The sequence below is a fragment of the Numenius arquata genome, chromosome 12 (assembly GCF_964106895.1).
Source record: "Numenius arquata chromosome 12, bNumArq3.hap1.1, whole genome shotgun sequence".
Taxonomy (NCBI): domain Eukaryota; kingdom Metazoa; phylum Chordata; class Aves; order Charadriiformes; family Scolopacidae; genus Numenius; species Numenius arquata.
The window spans coordinates 24,336,040-24,355,774 of NC_133587.1; the positions used below are offsets into that span (position 1 = coordinate 24,336,040).

Genomic DNA, 19,735 nt, shown 5'->3' on the forward strand with positions numbered 1-19,735 from the left:
TATCATTTTGCCCATGGTACAGGATAAAAATTTTTATTTTCATTGTTTTTAATCACAGTTGACTTAACATGTAAGTTAAAATGCATTTTATAGGCATCTTATGAAGAAATACTCTAATTAATAAATGCCAATTTGATTGAAATTGTAAAATTGTGAAAATAATGAAATCTGAAACTTTGAATTTGAGAAGATAAGCTCATCCGGGCAGTTTGTTTCTCCCTCTTAGACTACCTAGTGCCTAGCATGATTTCATATATAAAAATCACAGCTGGAAACATAGTAGTAAATTAAAGCATGTTATTTCTTAATTGCTTAATAATCAATCAGAAGTGACTAGTCAAAATGCAGCCAATGTTATTTTACTGAAGTTTGGGTCTTTAAGATAAGGCTTTAGAATAAGAACTGACTTGTGTTTGCATAAGTTGTAAAATGTACAATGTGACAGCACCACACAGAGGCATGAGATTTTATTCCTGATTTTTTTTTTAAGGGGATTTGATGAGCGAGAAGACTTTAACTGTGCACATGAATGATACTTTCCTACAATTCATTTTCACTTCAAAGGCTTTTGTCTACTTTTAGCTTTCCTGGGTCATGCTGTGTTCTTCAAGTCATGAGGCAATAGAGACATTTTAGAAGTGCCTGCTTGAGCATTCTTTCACAGGGAAGCTTTTACACACTTGAGCCTGTATTTACTGCCTTTTGATAAGTTCTTTTGCTAGCTATTTTTTAACAATTTCTATTAGTGTCTCTTTTTTCCTGGTTGGTATAGAACCACACATGCAGGCATTGGCAGATGGTCCTCCAGAGGCACATCAACAGTTGTAGGTGTTAGCTCCAGGACATTTTAAAATTAAGTGTAGGTCCATCTATGCTTCAACAGAAATAGCACAGGGACGTATGCAAGAGTTGGAGGAGAAGTTTAAGAGGCCAACAATGGAAATAGCACAGGAATGTGTACAAGAGTTGGAGGAGAAGTTTGAGTCCAAAAAAACAGGTAGCAGGCAGTAGGGGTAGGCTGGTGATCCCTTAGACGACTGCCGGCTAAGAAGTTGTCGCTAACAGCGGTGAGAAACTGAGAGTTACACTTGTCCCCCTTTTTCTTCACTGGAAAGATTGATAGTGCCTTAACCCCTCCTTTCAACCCAGAAAGAATGCCCTGCTTCCCTTTGGCTCTCTCTTTCTTCTTCTTCCTTAGCAAGAATCTCATCTCTCATCTGCAGGCTTTAAACTCTTCAATGTCTGAGTGGGAGTTACTGGAAGTCATCATGTAAGTTTATTTCCTAATAGACAAAAGCAGCCCACCACATGGCTTGGCAGCAGTGTACTTCATTACCACTATAGCATTCAGATATGCAAACCACTTCCCAGCTCCCAGCTGGGGATATGTGAAACTTTTGTACAGAAACCCCAAATCAGGGGAAGCTTATAAGTTTCTCACATTCCTGTTCATACTCCAGAGATGACGTTTTCCAGTCCGGAAGGGAAAGCTGCCAGTTACTCCACCCCTTCAGTGACATCTGTCCTTATTGACCAAATAGCAGCAAAGATTCATTTTAGCTTCCATTTTAATGCAGCCACCTTCTCATGCTTCATTTTACTTTAAAAAGTGAGAATCAAACACTTTGCACCCAGCTAAGCTATGCTTCTTTGCTGTTGCCTCCAAAGCAGTCAACGTCCCTGGACTCTTTCAGCTTGTTTCTTTCCTATTCTTGATCTGTGCCATCAGCTGCAATGCTAATGTACCACAGCTGTTATCAGTCCAGTCAGTCATAATAAACACCGAACATTAAATTTTCCAAAGCCTATCAATAATGTATCTTGCCACACAGGCAACAGAGTGAAAAACTGAGGTGCTCTGGGAAAATATTTTAAAATGATAGAAAATCATGGGAAAACGGGACCAACAGAGGCCATTTTTCATCCTGCCAGTTGTAGCACTTCTGGGTTTACACTTAAATACCTCTAGCAACATGAATTTGGTGGCATCCTCCGGCAATATTGGTACCCTAGGTAAAAAGAAAGTTTGTTGTTAGAAAGTTGTTTTCTAACTGCTGATATGTCTGTTTACAATTTAAGTTCATCCCTATTCACCATGGACAAGAACAGATCATTCCTTTCCTCCTTGCAAAAAGCTTTTACGCACTTGAAGGCAGTTGTTACGCCTCCTTACAGGCTGCTTTCTTTAGGCTAAACAAGCTCAGTGCTTTCAGCCTTTCTTCATGGTTAACGTTTTCTTAGAATTATGATGATTCCCAGTTGTTGTTGCCAAGACTTTCTCCAATTAGACCATACCCTTCTGGAGGTCTGGTGTGGGGGAACGGAAAACCTATTCCAGGGGAGGCTCTCCAAATGGATCTGAAGGACTGCCAGAGGTTGTTGCTGGCTGTGCCTCTGCTCCTGTATCCCAAAGTGACAAACAGAGTGACAATAGAATGACATTTATTGAACCATTTTCAGCTTGTGAACTGGAATGGAGACAGATACTGCTCTTGTGGAACAAGAGAAAAATGTGCAGTTTTATAAGAAAAACAAAACTACGAAGCAGTAGCCATAACTGTTGTTTGGGGGTTGTTTTATTAGTCTGCTGCTATCCAAATCCATTCCTTCTTCTGTAGAATATTTTTTTCTGAAGGATGAAAGCTAGTGTTGTAGTCAGAAGTCTTCGGTTTTTCTGAAATGTCCATCTCACAACCACCACACATAGGGAAGGTTGCAAAGAAACAAGAGGTGACACGCTGAAAGAACAGAACAAATCTCTCAGTCTTTAGCCTTCAAGATCACCAGGAGGAAAAATACAAAGGACTAATTTTTAGGGAAAAAAAAAAGAAGTTTCCTAAGGTGACTCGAAAGGTACAAAGTGCAGATGTAGGAAGACCAGACAGCACATTAACAGTCTAATCAAGCATCCAGGTGACTTGTAGATGATTCTAAATGCAGCTTTTGGCAAGTCAGCCCTCCTTGCATCACGCCTCCATTTCTTCTGTAGGATGTGCAAAATACAGCCTACTTCTGCAAACCTAAATTTAGTTTAAAAGATTTTATAAATGCTTTGTAAATTGATGTCTTGAATTATAGTTTTTGTTTAGAACACCTATAGATGCTTTAGAACATCTATAAAGAATTCTTTTAAGGGATTATTTTCATTAGTAGCTTAATTGTAATTGAATCTTTGGCCCACTAGGATTTTGTCATTGTTGTTATGGACCTGATGATAAACATTCTTCTATTACTGTATTTCCTACAAATTTGTCTACTGTCAAAAATAAATATTTGATTTTTAATTGAAAGGTACATCAGAAAGCACAAAATTCTGAGCTATTACCTCCAAATGGATGAAATCTAGATATTTTCATTTTCCATTAAAAAGCATGATGTTACTCAGCACTCCCTTTATACACTTGCAGGTATTTTGTGCAGCATACAACTTTCTCCCATCTCTGTGAAGCTGTAGTGGAGAAACCTATGACAAGGCAGTAGTTTTTGCTACTAAAGAATGCAGATGAGCTCAGCAAAGCTATGACCCATGTGAACTCATCCCAACGTGATTAATCCTCTCCTTTCCTACTGTGGTATTTCTGGTTATGTTAGAAAACCCAGTTCTCTCTGAGCTGCCTTACCAACATGTTTGAATCTTAATTTTGGGGTTTTTTTCCGAAACCATCCTATGCTTGGCATTTTTAACCCTAATTATTTCCTGATTAGTACAGTTTTCTGAACTTGGCGTTTATGGGTTTTCTTCATAAACGGGATTTATAAACATTTCACATTGATTAATTTTTCTGGACCGTAATTTTTGTGAGTGATGAGTTACCCTTGCCCTTACTGTACAGTAGTAACACTCACAACTTTCTTCACATCATGAGACCTGGTGATGGGCATATTGCTCTTTACTGTCGCAATAAGCTATCATTTTCTATCAGGGTAATGCTTCACTTTTGTCAAGTAACAGCAAGCACTGCAAGAATGAGCTTTATTCAGGTCACTGCAATACATTTAGTTAAACTGCCCAACCTGTTTAAAATTAGGGTGTAAACCGACGACCAGATGACAACACTCACCCCACTGACTAATATTGCACTTTTATGCTTTCCTCAGTAGTATCTATATTGGTGACAGAGTAATGGAGTGGGCACACCATTGCTTTGCTCTAGTAAGGAAAGTTTCTTATTTCTAATTAACTAAAGATCTAAAGTATTGAGTTTACTTCTCGGGATTTATTTATGCACAACATGTAAAGTAATGTGAATATGTCATCTCAGTTCCCAAGCACAGACTTCTTCAGGCAGTTACCACCTCATTCAACTGATGGATTATAGCACTTGTGTAAACATGTGATTAAATTTTCACTTGTAAATTTTTTGAGGTCTTTTAAGAAATTCAAAAATTTTTCAGAAATTTTTAAGGATAATAATCGGTATCCCTTAGAAAGAACTGTTTGCTACATTCACAAACAGGGTGTAACCATACATATGTTTGTAGAAATTCATTCATATACATGAAAATATATACAAATATATGTATAACATACATATTACATGTAAGGTAATATATTCAAGGAGACTTCCAAAGCCCTGCTTTGGCAAAAAGGTTCCTAAGAACAGGATAGGACTTAAGAAAGCTTATTCTCTACTTCACTTAAATCTGGGGTCCATAAATTCAACCAGTGCCCATATATGGGCCATAAAATTCCCATGGTCCCTAACATAAGGTGTCTAAGTACATATGCTCTTTCATGATTCAGACCTAAAGTGGAGGGACACCTGAAATCTACTGGGCAACCTGAGCAAGACTCATATTCATGCTTGAGAAAACCTCACACACATAGACAGGACCAATTTCAGCACTAAATACAGCAACCACAGACATGCCGTTGAAGAACTGAGGCAGCACTCTTTTTGGTGCCCACAGTTTGGCATAGTATCCTGCTGGTTAGTTATCCTCCTTTCAGAGGAAGCTTGAGATCTGTTTTCAGCATCCTTCTTGCCCCCAGGACAGACCTAAGTACTTGGCGTATTCTTGCCCAAATAAGCAATATGTATGTCTTTCACAAATTGCTTAAGTTCAATAAGGGAGAGGGGGATGAAAGACACTCAGACCCATCCCCATTCTTATAATTTCCTTTTGGCAAATTAAAGGTGGTTCCCATTGTGAATTGCATGACTTACGTTGCCCTTTAGAAGTGTCTCCACTGACTGTAAGCAGAATCACTCTGCTTGATTCTGTGCCGTGCTGTCAGGCCATACAGTTGGTTTGTGATGTCTAAATGAGACACCAAAATTAAGGCATGCAGATCTGGGCCTTTGGGCACTAGTTTAGAAGCAAAGCTGTGTTCCTTGAAAACTTCTTATCTGAGTTTGCTTTTGGCCTCAGGTTTTGTGAGCCATGGTGTGATTTTAGAGTAAAAAAATCAATTCTGTGTACATTTTGTGGACTTTGTTCAGGAGGATTAGTATGCAAATATACACTTAGCAGGCATATAAATAACCTAATATATTATAGCTTCAATAAACTAACTAAAAGCACCAGAATATAATGATTTATTACAGTTAAGTTTAAGATCAAATGAACAAATCAACAGGTTCAAATATTCAGGTCTCCACACTGCTGTGTCAGGTAATCAAACTGAATTAGGAGACTGGCATTACAAATAATCACTTTCCAGCAGTCTTGTGAAAGATTTTAAGGACACATGTCCATTTTAGTCTAAAACCCAAACTTTGATTCTTGCACTGATTTAATTCCTAAGGTGATATATTTCTGTAGCCTACCTGTGCCTTCCTGCTAAGCATCCATTCTGGTTTTAGTTCTTTGCAAAATAGATCATGCAGTGTGTCTCTCCCATGGCTCTTGCTGAGGAACAACAGCTTCCCTTCCCAATATCTCCATCGCCTGTGTCTCCGTGACTGCTCTTGTCCCCTTGGCCTTGCCTGCAACAGTAATGCAAAACCTATCTATCGGTTCCTAGGGAGATACTGCTTAAACCATCTGTAGGAGCAACAGCATATAAAAGCACTTTTTAATGCAAGAAAATCCATCTCTCAATCATTGAGATTGAGTATTAGCTTTAGGGAACCTTTTATTTTAGAATACTATACAAACACAGCTTTCTATGTACACAAAAGCATGGATATGCTCTTATTCATAAAAGCATTAGTGACATTAAAAAAAAAAACACCAAGTAAATGCATCTCTCCAAAAACAAAGATTTTAAAAAAAGAAAGTGTGCTTCTGCTTCATTCTTCAGTAATTTTAACTAACGCAGCCATTTCTTTTTATATGGCATTGGAACAGTTTTGGTGATTTCAAGCTTTGTGGAATATTAGCAACCAGTCATCTATATGGAAAAAACATTTAGACATCAGCAAAAAGTTCCATCCCCAAATGTCCTTTGCTTTTGCAGAATTAATGGGATTTACTACACAGGTCATAAGTGCTTCCAAAAAAAAAAAAAAGGAATATGTGAAGACCTCTGTCAGGAAAGCATATCATTAAACGTCTAGCTGAGGCAATGGACATGAGACCCATAATTAGTACAATTTGTCCTATTCGTCTGTTATAAATTGCTTAAGGCGTTGTGTTCATTCATGGAAACCTTTGCATTCCAATAACTTCAGTGATTCTTTAAATATTTCTGACTTTGTAGCAAAAGGTATGGGGAGCTTCTATAGCTTTAAAAATAATTCTGATGGTTTTGGCCTAAAATGCAAGTTATTTCTTAATTCATTGGAAAAGAAGAGTTCTTATGCCAATTAAATAACTAAAGAGTTTTTAAACTCAGAGTCTAAGATCATGTTACTTACTGAATTGTTAGTGACATAGTAGCGAAATGCAGAAACATGAACTCATCACATAGAAACACGTTATAGAAATGCAACTTTTTAGCTAATATCATGTTTTGTTTAATGTATAGCACTGTACCTGCATTTTATGAATACCGAACAGCTCTATGCTTATCCAAAAGCATATATACTTTTAGCAGCAGCAAATGAAAAATTATTATTTTAACGTACACACAACTTACACAGAACATTGGTTTCATTTCATTCATTTAAGTAGAGTCAGAAATATATTTAGCCACATTCAGTCGAAATATTCAGTCGGAAATATATTTAGCCATCTATATTTTTTGACTCAAGCCTTTTCAACCTGAAATTGTTTGGTTCTTTGACAACCTGTGTGATATTGTGGCTGGTTTTGTTCTTGTTTGCTTGACTTTTCAAGGAAACTGGAGGAAACCAATAATGCTTCATTTGCCAACCCATTGTATGAAGACCTTAGTTCATCTGGGAAAGTAAAGGCAAGTAGCAACAACTGCTTCTATACATTCAGAAAAACGTGAGACTGTAGTCCTCAAATAAGTTTTCTATTAAAAAAACCTAGCATAATCCCTCACTGTTATTTAATTAAAGAAGTAAGAATTAAAAATTGCTGCATCACTCAGATCAGTTCCAGTGCATTTTCAAAACACAGGCAGATTTTAAATCAACTCGTTTTTGAGAACATCTTGATGTTTATAATGAATACTGACTGTGGGCTGCGAATCAGAGAAAAAAAAGAGTTTTGGATCAAATATTTAGCCAGACATATAGAAGAAAAAGCTCACTGAGACTTGTGAAAGAAGTGAAAGACAAGGCTCTCCTTTTCTTTGGAATAAAAAAAAAAAAACCAACAACAAAACAAACAAACAAACAAAACCCCACCAAAGCAAACACTCAACAACAACAAAAAAATCCACCAACAAGAAAAACACAAAATGCATGATTCAGCACCCAGGTTGCCTTTGCACAGTCACTTAACTTCAATAAAATAGTTTATAACTTCCCAATACCTTAAATGAGCATTACTATTCCCATCACTGTAAAATTCATCTTGATGCTAAACAAACACTTTTTCACATATTTCCCTAATACCATTTGTTGATCATAATTAAGAGACTGCTAGGGTAACAAAAAGGTTTGTGAATAAAAAATATATCTAAAAGTGAATATATTGCAACAGAAGATTTCAAGGCAAGATTTAATTATCATATTACAGTGGTAGCTAAAATTTATATTTCACATTTAACAAGAGAAATACGATTGACTTAAAATGCAGCTATCTCTGCTATTTGATTTATAGTTGAAAATAATACAGAAAAAAAAGGATCTTGGGGCTAAAAGGAGGGAAAAAAAAGTGTTAAAACATCCTTCCTGCCCTCATTTTGATGCTACTCTATTAGCATTGAAAGAACTGGGCTTGGTTTGAAATAGAAAACAAAACTTCCTTGTCCTTTCCACAGTCAGTAATATAAGGTTCCAGTGCAGCTTTGAATAGGATTAACTATGACATGCCATTTACTTTCTATAAAAGGTTCCTTACACCTGATTTTAGAGACATTAGATCAAATTAATTCACTTACGGGTTGGGGTTTGTGAGAGCTCCAAGTTGGAAATATTCCCATCACAATCATGTCCAATTTATCAGGACATTTTTATTTTAGTTGAAATGGATTCCTGACAGGCTTCATTTAATAGCAAGTTGGAAAACAGAAGCACAGCATCAGGAGAGACATTTTCATAGAAGACAGCCCCAGGCACTGTGATTGAAGTCCAGTGCTGTACCACATTTTTCTCTATTTTCTTTAAGACTGGAAAAATACATATTTTCTTTACATATTTCCTTTAAAAGGGAAAACAAGTTATGAGTTTGCTCTGAATGTGATGAGCCTTAACTCTGAAAGGTGTACGACCAATCAAAAGGTGTGTTAAAACATGAGCAACAGCTCTTATGTCCAGCTGAATATTCACGTTACGTACTTGCGGGTGTCACTAAGTTTTGTAAAGAAACTTCAATTCTCCCTAGACCTTTCTGAACACCAAAACCACGTGGGCCTGGTGTTGCCACACACTTGCCTATAATATTGTCTCATAGCTTTGGATCCATAGAGTGTGTTACTCAGCCACAGGGAAGGATATTTTCAGATTATTTACAGTTCACTAAAAATATTCTGAAGCAGTTTTTTTTCTTTTTATAGTCTCCTGGGTATGCCACCTCACCTGCTGTTCAAATCAGTGTTTCCCCATGGCAAGAGGTATGTAATAACACATTTCTCTTCTAAAGTAGGATATGTGTTGGGCTATTAAATAAAATTCATTTGCAGAGGAAAGGGAAAAAAGTCACTTAAAGTCAATGGTATATTGCTATAATGTTAGCACCTCTGGAAATCTGAGAAAGATGACCAGGGTTGGATTGGCTGTCAAGAACCTCATAATAGCAATTTCATTAATTTTGCTTACCGTAGCCACTTGTTAAACCATACAGTAGTTCAAGACTTGCCAGTAAGGCTGATGCTGAAGAAAACATTTAGTAATACAGAAGTCCTTACCTGAAGAGTTCATATTATCTCTTTTCTCATACATTCCTCAGTCAAGAAAATTAGAACTGGTCATCTAAATTACGATGCCATCTACCACAATTAGTGACCCACTGCAATTACACTGTTGTACACAGATTCTTCCAAAATAATGCTATATGTGTGTTAGAGCAAGAGCTCTGAAAACAAAGGTAAAACAAGGTGGGAATGGATGCAGAAGAATGTTTAAGGGCTTGATTCAGTGTATGTGGCGGATAATGGTTCTGGTGGAGCTGTGCTAATTTTTATCAGCTGAAAATCTGGTCTAAAAACTTGGGAGATTTTATAGTTTTCTTTGAACTTAACATCCATGTTACTGTTGTAATGAATTTACAGCCATTCATGTGTCCATTCTAACAAATGAATTGAATGACTTGGTTTGGATATTTCATTCTTTTAGTGTCCATTTAATGAAGATGTGAATGCTACTTCTTTTCCAAATCCTCTCTATGGTGAAGCATCCAAAGACATGGAGAAATTATGCAGTTCCTTGCAAATAGACAGAAAATAGGATCAATATTAATTGTAACTCTTTGCCTGAAGATTTGTTCTAAAATCTGGAAGTATGTCATGATACTGAAGCATTTGCAATATGAATGAATAAATCTTCACAGAATAACTTTTATTAAAATAATTATGTTCAGAAAATAACTTTATATTAGAAATTGAATCCATACATAAGTAAAACATAAACATATATATAGTCTTCTAGTGTTCTGTCATTTTTGTTGGTGCAGAAAGAGATTGGTAACTATAACTATGAATATATTTTACATTTGTACAGTTCAAATTCCAGTATGTTAATAAAATGTTTAATCAAATCCAGATTTTGGGGGTTTGGGAATCATAATTTTATGTCTATTATTTGAGAAATTATGACTTAAATATTTCTGTAATTTTGTGTTAGAAAGGGATTTTAAATGGCTCTTTTAGTGTTCCAAGGGGCAGAAGCAATAGAAAAATCTATATAATTAGAAACGTATAGAGCTAAATCAAAGATGGTCATGAATCATGATTTTTCAATAGAAAAATCTATATAATTAGAAACATATAGAGCTAAATCAAAGATGGCCATGAATCATGAATTTGCATATCAGCTCAGTGTATGATTCATCAATGTGACATAGTGGTATGTACACTTATTTTTAAAAAATATGTTTATTATTAACCTTGATAGCCATATCTGACCAAACTCCCTTCTGGTCAGCTCTGCAGTGCTTACCACAGCGCTACTGATATATTTAGCTTAGTGGTTTACAGAGGGTGGAAACTAGCATGTTCAGGAAACTATTTCTGCTGAATAGTCTGACCTCCCACACAGCTGAAACTTAGTTGTCCCATGCCTACATAAGAAAGACATGGAGCGGGAATTCTGGATTGCCTCCTAATTTTGAGTGTCATCTTCTGTGATACCAGGCGTAGCTTGTAATAGTGTTTACACTTTAAATAACCTGACAGTATGTCATCTTCCATAATTCCTACTTGAATAATATGGTAGTAATTTTTAGCTTGAAGGCTTAAGTGTTCCTGCTGTGCTGGCCATTATTATTGAGATCTTCATGGATGTAGTCCAGGTGCTTGCTGACAATGACCTTCCCTTATCCATGTCCTGTTTCCCCAGCAACAACATAAAGACAATAAAAATTATCAATCTCATGATCTAATTTTGCAGTTATCCTGGCTTTGAGCTGGGGGATGGGTTAGATGACATCCAGAAGTCCTCTCCAAAGTAAGTGTCCTTGTAATTCTGTGATTCCATGGTGATGGTGGCACCCAGTTCCTCCTTGACAACATTGTCCTTATTCAGCTCTGTCTCCAGTTTGTGCCATGTGGGCATATGTTTGCTGAGATCTTTCTGAAGCCAAGGGTATCCTCAGGTCCACCTTATAGTTTCTTCGTTATTTGCTCGGTTGTGGCAGAGGTGTCAGGCACAGCTTTTGATTTTTTTCATGACCTGTTTCTGCATCTGACACACCTGGAAATAGCCTCTCGGGTTGGAGCTTTAGAGCTTGAATGTGATCTGCTACATCTTAATTGGACTTGCTACCATATATGGACACTAGAGTCACCTAAAAAATGCCCAGTCTTAATAGCCATCAAGTTAAAAAATAGCAAGGGTTCAATTAATCTTGTCCTCAGGTAGATTAGAGTGCAGTAAATGGAATTCTAGCAGCTCTTAATTCTTTCTGTTGACTGTATAGACATTTTGCCGGACATGATGTCTGCAATGGAGATGACTAGATTTAATTATATGAATCCAATTCAAACTGTCTTGATTAACTCAAATTTCATTAATGTATGTCTATATTATGGAGATTCTCACTGGATAATCCTCCTTACAAGTGTACATACAAATGCTCTCTTACACATTTTCCAGACTTCTCTCTGTTTGTATAAATCAAAATCTGACAAAAAGAGCTTAGTGTGTACATATAACATGCAGTAATGCATTTGTCAAAACCTGACATCTGTCTTTCATTTTCAGTTTGTGTTGGGGAAGAGGAGAAGCAGGTGGGGAGAATTCACATATAAGTTAACACAAAATGGAAGTTCATAAACACTTATGCAGAAAAATCCATTGAGGGCTGCGTTGCTCCACGTAGATTACCGTATGCTATAATTAAACACATGCAATAGTATTCTTCTCTGCTAAGTACTTAAAAACAGTCATTTATTTTCCAAGGTACAAGTCAGTTACTAAGACTTGTGAATAGGAAATTGTTCTCCACTGTGTGGAGGTGAAGAAGTACAAAAGGCACCAAAGGAGGGGAAGACAGTACTAAGACCATGTGCAATAACATCATTCCAAACTGTTCTACACTGTTACCACTTCACTGCCTGTAGCTCTTATATCGTAGCCCCTGTAGACCAGAAGGGTAGCTATACATGGCGATACATGGTCCTGCAGCAGCCAATGACAGATCTTCAAAAATGTCAAACAAGTTAATATTCATATTTGGATTTTAATTCACCATCTGCAGACATAATAATTTTTAGGGACACGTTCCATGCTCGAAAAAATAGGTGTGCTTTTCTATAGGATATTAAATATGTGACAACTAAGATACGGTAAACTAGTCTATATTAGTCTTGGTGGGTTCACACGCCACTTTTATGACGTTGCTCAAGGTGAATCTTAAAGGTGGGGGGAATGGAATAGATCAAAACATAACCTTAATCATACCAGGAACATATAGCATATTTACTGATCTATTATAAACCCACACTACTTTTGCTCTCATCTTAATATGGCCAAGGTGCAACATAGTGTTCAGCCTAGAAGAGGATCCAAGAACGTAACGCTTGACCTGAGAGTTCAAGTGGTGAGAATAGGGTTGTAGTAGGTAAAGTAGAGCAGCTTGTGATGTGATGATGAGTTTCTTGCAGTCCTCTGGCCGTCCATGGATCACAAACTAAAATACGTCTCCCAACATTGGTTCCAACTACTAGAAATAATTTTCCATTCTGACAGTTCAATGAATTTTTGAATTTATATCTCTCCTTTTGACCATTTCTTTATAAAACCAGTTCATTTGTCCTTTTATTTATGAACAATGTCAAATTATTATGCTTTGGAGGAAATCTGATCAAGTTCAGGGAAATATTTAGGCAACAGGATGAAGCCAGAAAAAGTTACCAGCTACCGGGGGAGGGTGGGTATTCTACTTTTCCAATGAAAATGTGAATCTCTGAGGTAAATTAGGAAGGCACGCTCAACTGGGTTAAATGGGTTTAACAGAGAGAAATGAGCACCGATTATTCATGGGAATTCTTTAATCTTCTGTGTAATTATGTGATCATTCCCACAATAAAGACTTTGATTGATCATAACGGCAGGAAAAAGTCAGTTCGCACCCAGCACAATGATTAGCATCCAGCTAAGGAGAACAAAAAAAAAAAGAGTCATAATCTAGTGCTTTAATATTTTCTGCATATTTTGAAGGTTTGGGTTGCTAAGTCTAAATAATTTAAAGGTAATTATAAGTAATCTCTTTTTTTCTCAAAAGAAAGCTATTTTCATTTTGTTCTTCATTTTAGTCCTTAATTTAGAGTCCTACTTCTTTAAGTCATTCATTTTTCTTTTTTTTTAACTGCTTAATGCAGGTCATAAAACAGTATAATTCTGTGATTTTATGAAGTATTTTAAGTATTTTACAACATGTATGGTATATGAATTTGTAAAGCTTTAGTCAGCCAGAAGTGGACATTAACAAGCACTATACTTCAATTGGTCTCCAGTGCAACTGTGTATTCCACCTACCTTAGTAGTTAAAGTATGCAACATGATTCATGTAAAGTGTTGTCAGGGAATTAATAATGATTCTCTTCTTTTTGTAAAAAGGAGCTGTACTCATTGTAACAACATGATTAATCGTGTAATAAATTAACTCAAGGAGGTAAGTAGGACTCTCAGGGTTAGCGCTGCCCTGAGCCTATATGCAAAATTGCTACTGACACAAAGCAAACAAAAAAGATAAAGGAATATATTCCTATGAATATATTCCAATATATATACTCCTGTACCTATGTAGAATATCTGGAATATAAAAAGGATTAAATTACTCTGCAGTTTCTACTTAGCTGTCTTGGTCTGCAGGTCGTTTCTCTGGACACCCTTGAGAAAATTCAGTGGCCAAAGGATGCTCAGGTTGAAAAGTTCTGATAACTCACAATAACTTCCTTTGAATGTGTTAAACAATCAACACGATTTTTTTTTTCCTGTTTGTACGTCTTTGTATTTCACTCTAACTTTTCTACCAAAAAAGCAGATACATGGGAAAGCCTATTCAGTTCAACTCTGGCAAAACTTTCTTGGAATATGTATGGAGTAGAATTATGAGAGGTAAGGGAGAGAATTAACCTGAATAAATATTCAACATACTAAGATATCTAGGGATCAAGTTTATTATTTTCACATTTGTATCCTGTTTGTGGCCCACTTCCTACTTACAGATAAAAATCAAAGAATAAACTAACATGCTCCTTCTTTAAGTTTGCAGCAAATTATCCTAAGAAAATTCTTAAGGCATTTAACTGGAAGAGGAAAAAAAAAAACCAAACCAAACAACTAAAATGATTCAGACCAAAATTTGTGTTTTGCAGTAGCAGTGGGAATTCTTGAAAAAAATCTCTGGTGGAAAATTGTTGCATAGAACGTTGCCTATGAACAGGGTCATGTGGGCTCACTCCTTATATTTAGCTTGTCATCCTCCTATAAACAGCAACTAAACTCACTCACCACCTCATACATTCCTTCAAAGTTCTCTGGAAGTGAAACTAAAACATAAGTGGTACCCAGTGCATACCACACACAGATCTCAGACTGATGTATAACTTTTTATCTCAAACTGAAAAGATAATTTGCAAATATGATTATTTAAATAGAGCCTTACAAGAGAAAATGTACAATCTCTCACTGAAGAGGTCATATGGACAGCTTTGATTTCTTTTACCATGATACTGACTAATCAAGTTGCACATGCGTGTTGTTTTAAATTAAGTTAAGCTTGCATTATATTCTGACATAAATTAATCACGTATCTATACACATACACATATGCTAGCTGCCATGAGGAAAGGCAAGCAACACACATGCATTCGACACCAATGTACATGCAACACAAGCACCTTCAGAGAACTGTCTATGCTTTTGGCTGGACTTTTCTTTTCCTGTGCCAACGGGCTGTTTATTTCAACTTTCAATCTTTCAATCGTTTTCAGCCTTTCAATCTTCATATCTCCCTTTTTATCCTCTTTCACTGATAATTCAACCCTTCACTTACTGTCTTTCCTACATGAAAGGGAAATGGATTTTTGAACAAATATGTCATTTGTTTCAATCATGCTGGTTAGGTTATACTCACCTTTTATACTGTCTCTAATTTATATATTGGATTGCAAATTCCTCAAGGCTTTCTTTGTCCTCAGGCACTACTACCTTGATTATCTTGAATAATGTCATCTGATTTTCAAGAGTTTCAATTGCTTATAAATCTTACTGAAGCCAATGGGAACTGCAGCCCTAGGACCTCAAGAAATTCCAGACACACTAATAAACTCTTATTTAACAGCCAAAATTTGGATTGAAAGTCCTAGCTTCAGGCGCCTTGGTTTCAATGTTTTAAATAATCACGTATTTTGCTTCAGCCCTGTCCCATTGCCATTTCTCATAGAAGAAACTTGCATTATTGGATCAAATCACTTTCAGACAGTTCAAAACCACATTGTAGGAACTGGACCTAAAACATACCAACACAGACATTTGAAGCATTATTGTTCTTCTCCATTACGTTATGCTATCTTGGGACACCATGAGTGAAATGAGTGCTATGCGCTGCCTGATGGGGACAGATTGTCTTAGATTTGTCTTTAATCTTCTAAAATGGCCTAATCTATGTGAAAGTATGCCCAAAGGGCAGCAGTGTTCCAGAGAACTACAGTACCATACTAAATAAAAACTTGTATAATGAGTGTTTTAAATAGTGAATTCAAATTCCTCAAGAAACATTTGAGAAAAGAGCAGAAATAGTCCACTTAAGAGAAATTCATTTTCACTTAACCTTTTTTTCTCTACTTGGCTTCAAGTTTCATGACACATCCTGACCTTAACAATATGTGAATAGTGAGTGTATATTGGTATGTTTATTTTATACTATGAATTTACTAACTATTACAGCATTGCAGTGCACCACAAAAGTACATCACACCACTTTTCCATTGACATTATGTCAAAATAGAAAATACTTTTTTGTAGGACCAAGAGCACACTTACAGGAGGAGCCTGTATATCAGAAGATATTTTGTCCTTCTCTGGCACCCACGTGACACATTTAATACACTGCCAGCACTGTAAATCACACAGACAGTCTTTTCTATTTAACAAAGAAGTATTGCTATTCTAGTAAAGCTGTACTTTTTTTGGTGATAGCACTTGCTACTTTATGCAGCAGTCAACAGAACTCTGTATCAAAATAGATCATTGTGTAAGCAGAAAGCAAACATGCAAGTTTTCAATTGCAAAACCACTTCAGCTGCAGTACAGACACAACAATACTTGCTTTCAATAGCTAAGGGAAAAAACAGATTAATAGACATACCAGTCAAGTTGCTGTAACTTCCAATCCAATAGAACAATGGCAAACTGCCCAAAGGAAATGCCCAAAATATTTAATCTGAGCTATGCTGATACATATTGCACATTGAGAACTTTTAACCTTAACAATCAAGTTCAAATTTAAAAAGGAGGAAAAAAACCCACTACTGCTAAATACATCTTATCTAGTAGCAAAATTTAGGCAGTGATGCTTTACAGGATATATTCTATCCATATATGTTTAACAGCTCCCTGTGAAATTCTTTCCTTTAGCAATATCCTCAGAATCTAAATTCTAAAGGAGCTGATTTTAATTTTCATACATGCATATATAACTACCTTCTGTTCTTGTTTATATTTATACATTTTATGTATTATGCATAAATATTTTACAAAATATGTATTTTCCATTATATTTAGGGGGCTGTGTTAAATGTAATTTTAAGGAGTAGCCTAACGAAAAGAAATACTCGGTTTGACTAATAATTATTTAAAGTTATTTTCTGTTAATCATAACATTTTCTATATAATTTTTCAATGGAAAGTAACATTACATATTATTGCTGTTAAACAGTAATGGCAGCCCTTAAAAAGCAACAGAAATAGATCCTGAAGTTATGTGCAACATGTAATTACATGTTCAATGATCTAGTTATAGTGTACTTCTGCACAATGTATTTGTGATTGATCAAAAAAGAATAGGTATACTAGTTCTGAAACTAAAAGGAAGATGCCAACGAATCATTTTATCAAGCCTTCCCCCAATCACATTCCAACAAAGTACATAGCTCAGGCTTCATTTTAAACATGTCACTAATCCCAGAGCAGTCCCATCAAAATCAAGGTTAAACAAATGGTTTAAGACAAGCATGGCCATAGTTTTTTATGGCATTAGGGTCACCATTATAAGTTGTCAAAAACTCTGTTTAGAAAATACATCATACTTGACTCCATGATTACACAATATTGATGATCATGGATAATCTTAGATGGGATTAATTTTGTATTACAAGGTTATGTAATGAGAATGCCAAAATATGAATATGCTTTCTCAGAAACACAAAATTCTGAACTGCTCTCACATGAAATTACCTTTTTCTAAGTAGTAATAGATAATTATTTGCTGGTCTAACTAAATACCCTAAAAGTTGGAGTGCCCATCAGCTTCTCTTTAATGTCCATAAAATGGTGGGAAGCACAAGTTAAGTTTTAGTTATGAAGAAAGAGATGTAACTACAGTAAATGACACTATTCAGACTAGTTCTGTTCAAGGGGGAAACTGAGTAAAGTTTTTAAACACACATTTAACTTTTAAGCATCTGCTGAAAGCACTTGCTTAAGCTTTACTGGAATACATCCTTAAATTTCATTGCTGTGATTTACTTCTTAACTACCTTAAGCACTAAAGGTCTGAGCAGTTAAAGCAGTTCTTAAATGTTTCAAGGCTAAGTAGGTTTTTCCTTTTCAATAATAGTTACCCTCACCTTCATACATCTCACACACTTAAACCTCCTCACTTCAGCCAGCAACCCCCTATCACTTGGTGTGCACTCCATGTGCACCTTGCATGTGGGAGTCAGCATGGACTACCTGAGTTGTGTCCTAGTGTGCCTCGTGAAAACTAAAAGCACAAATGCTACTCTCCAGCTTCTCTAAAGGACTCCTCTTGCACTGGCCTCAGAAACCCCCTTCCACCTCTTCTCCTTTCCCATAACCATCCTTCTATGCCCTTGCACAGAGATCTGATTCCTCAACACAGCCCCAAAGCTGCATCCATCAGACCCTTGAGCCTCTGCTCCCACAGGAGGAAAGAGCAGAGCACTTATGTGGGGCTGCTGCTCAGCCCAAGCCCAGTGTGGAGATGAAAACAAGAGCAGTTCCCCAACTGCTGCAGCCACTAGACGATCCACGGTTGTCTCCTATCCCACTCACTAAAACGAAATGTGATACTGTTTAACTAGCAAACAAATGTCCAGCTACCAAAGAAGGAAATCTTCTTCAGTTTTGAAAACAGTATTACATTTGTGCTAAGCCATTTTAGCTGTAGAGATGGAAATCAGAATTAATAGTTTCTGGGCCTGACCACATAGATATTTTCCCTGAGTAGCATACTTTAATCCCTACACTCTGCCACAGGCTCTTGGTCAGGGAGTTTTGTGAAAAAAAATCAGATATTCTGTGTTAACTTTTAAGCATGTAACCGTTTAAAGAACTCTCATGGCCCCTATTACCATAATATCCAAAAGCTTCTTCATCCTTACTAAATGGTCCATTAAACTGTCTGGTAAGCAGTCAGTAGCTGAGTTTCAGTTTCAATGTGTGACTTGAGGCAGAGTCCAAGGTCTGGATCTCACTCTCCACTCTGGCTGCAAGGGTTTAAATGTATGCAATGCAACATATGGATTCAGATGACTTTATTCAAGCAAGCAAAGCCAAATATCCTGCCCGAGACCTGTGACAACTTTAGTCTCCTGCTTAATTCACAAAGTCTACTGGCACCAGGCTGGTTACCAGAGCACGCTGAACATTCCCTCATGTGAGGGTCAAACATGCAGTAATACGCACGTTCACAAATATGGGCAGGACAATTGCCTGGTGGTTAGTGCACTTATCTCAGAATAGCGAGCTATGGATTCCTCAACTATGTTACTTACCTGGTGAAAAGGAGTGAGAAGGAAAATAAAGTAACTGTCAAACCCAGAAACGTACATAGTTAAGGGCAAGCTGTAGACACTCTCCACAAAATCTCTTGCAAACACATGTTTTTGGAGTGAATCCAAGATTCATTACCAGAGAACCAGATCCTTGCCTATGGGTCTTGATTTCTGGTTCGTATGCTTCATATATTTTCATCACTGATTCCTTAAAAGAAAATGCATGTCTTCTCAGGAGCCACGACCAGACTCCAAGACCCAGCCCGCATCACAGACTTCAAGGGAACGAGTTTGTTATCCAAAATCAACCCCAGGAAGGGGATTTCATGCAATGAACCCCACTTTTATCATTGGGTTTGCAGGTGGCCAAGCGTTGGAGAGCTCTGAGAAGGGAGGTGCCCCTTTCTCTTCTGAATCTCTCAGCAGCTGACTTGATTGCTTCTCCTGAGTGTGCTGCCTTTAGTGAGAAGCATCTTCTTCTGCACCTGGCTTACTTTGTTTGCTTGATAGGGAAATTTGGTTGGTGACTTCCCCCCCACCTTCTCCAGAGTGGTGACTCACTCATTGCGTACCCTGTTCCACTGGGACACTGTT

General features: G+C 36.8%; 1 protein-coding gene across 1 annotated transcript in view; it reads left to right on the forward strand.

Annotated features, from left to right (window-relative positions):
- Positions 1–9,905, forward strand: part of MALRD1 (MAM and LDL receptor class A domain containing 1) — a 246,729-nt gene extending 236,824 nt beyond the window's left edge. The window contains exons 38-40 of the mRNA XM_074157371.1: positions 7,225–7,300; positions 9,017–9,073; positions 9,795–9,905. Of these exons, the coding sequence (XP_074013472.1) occupies positions 7,225–7,300; positions 9,017–9,073; positions 9,795–9,905 (244 nt within the window). The remainder of the gene's footprint in view (positions 1–7,224; positions 7,301–9,016; positions 9,074–9,794) is intronic.
- Positions 9,906–19,735: the final 9,830 nt, after the last annotated feature.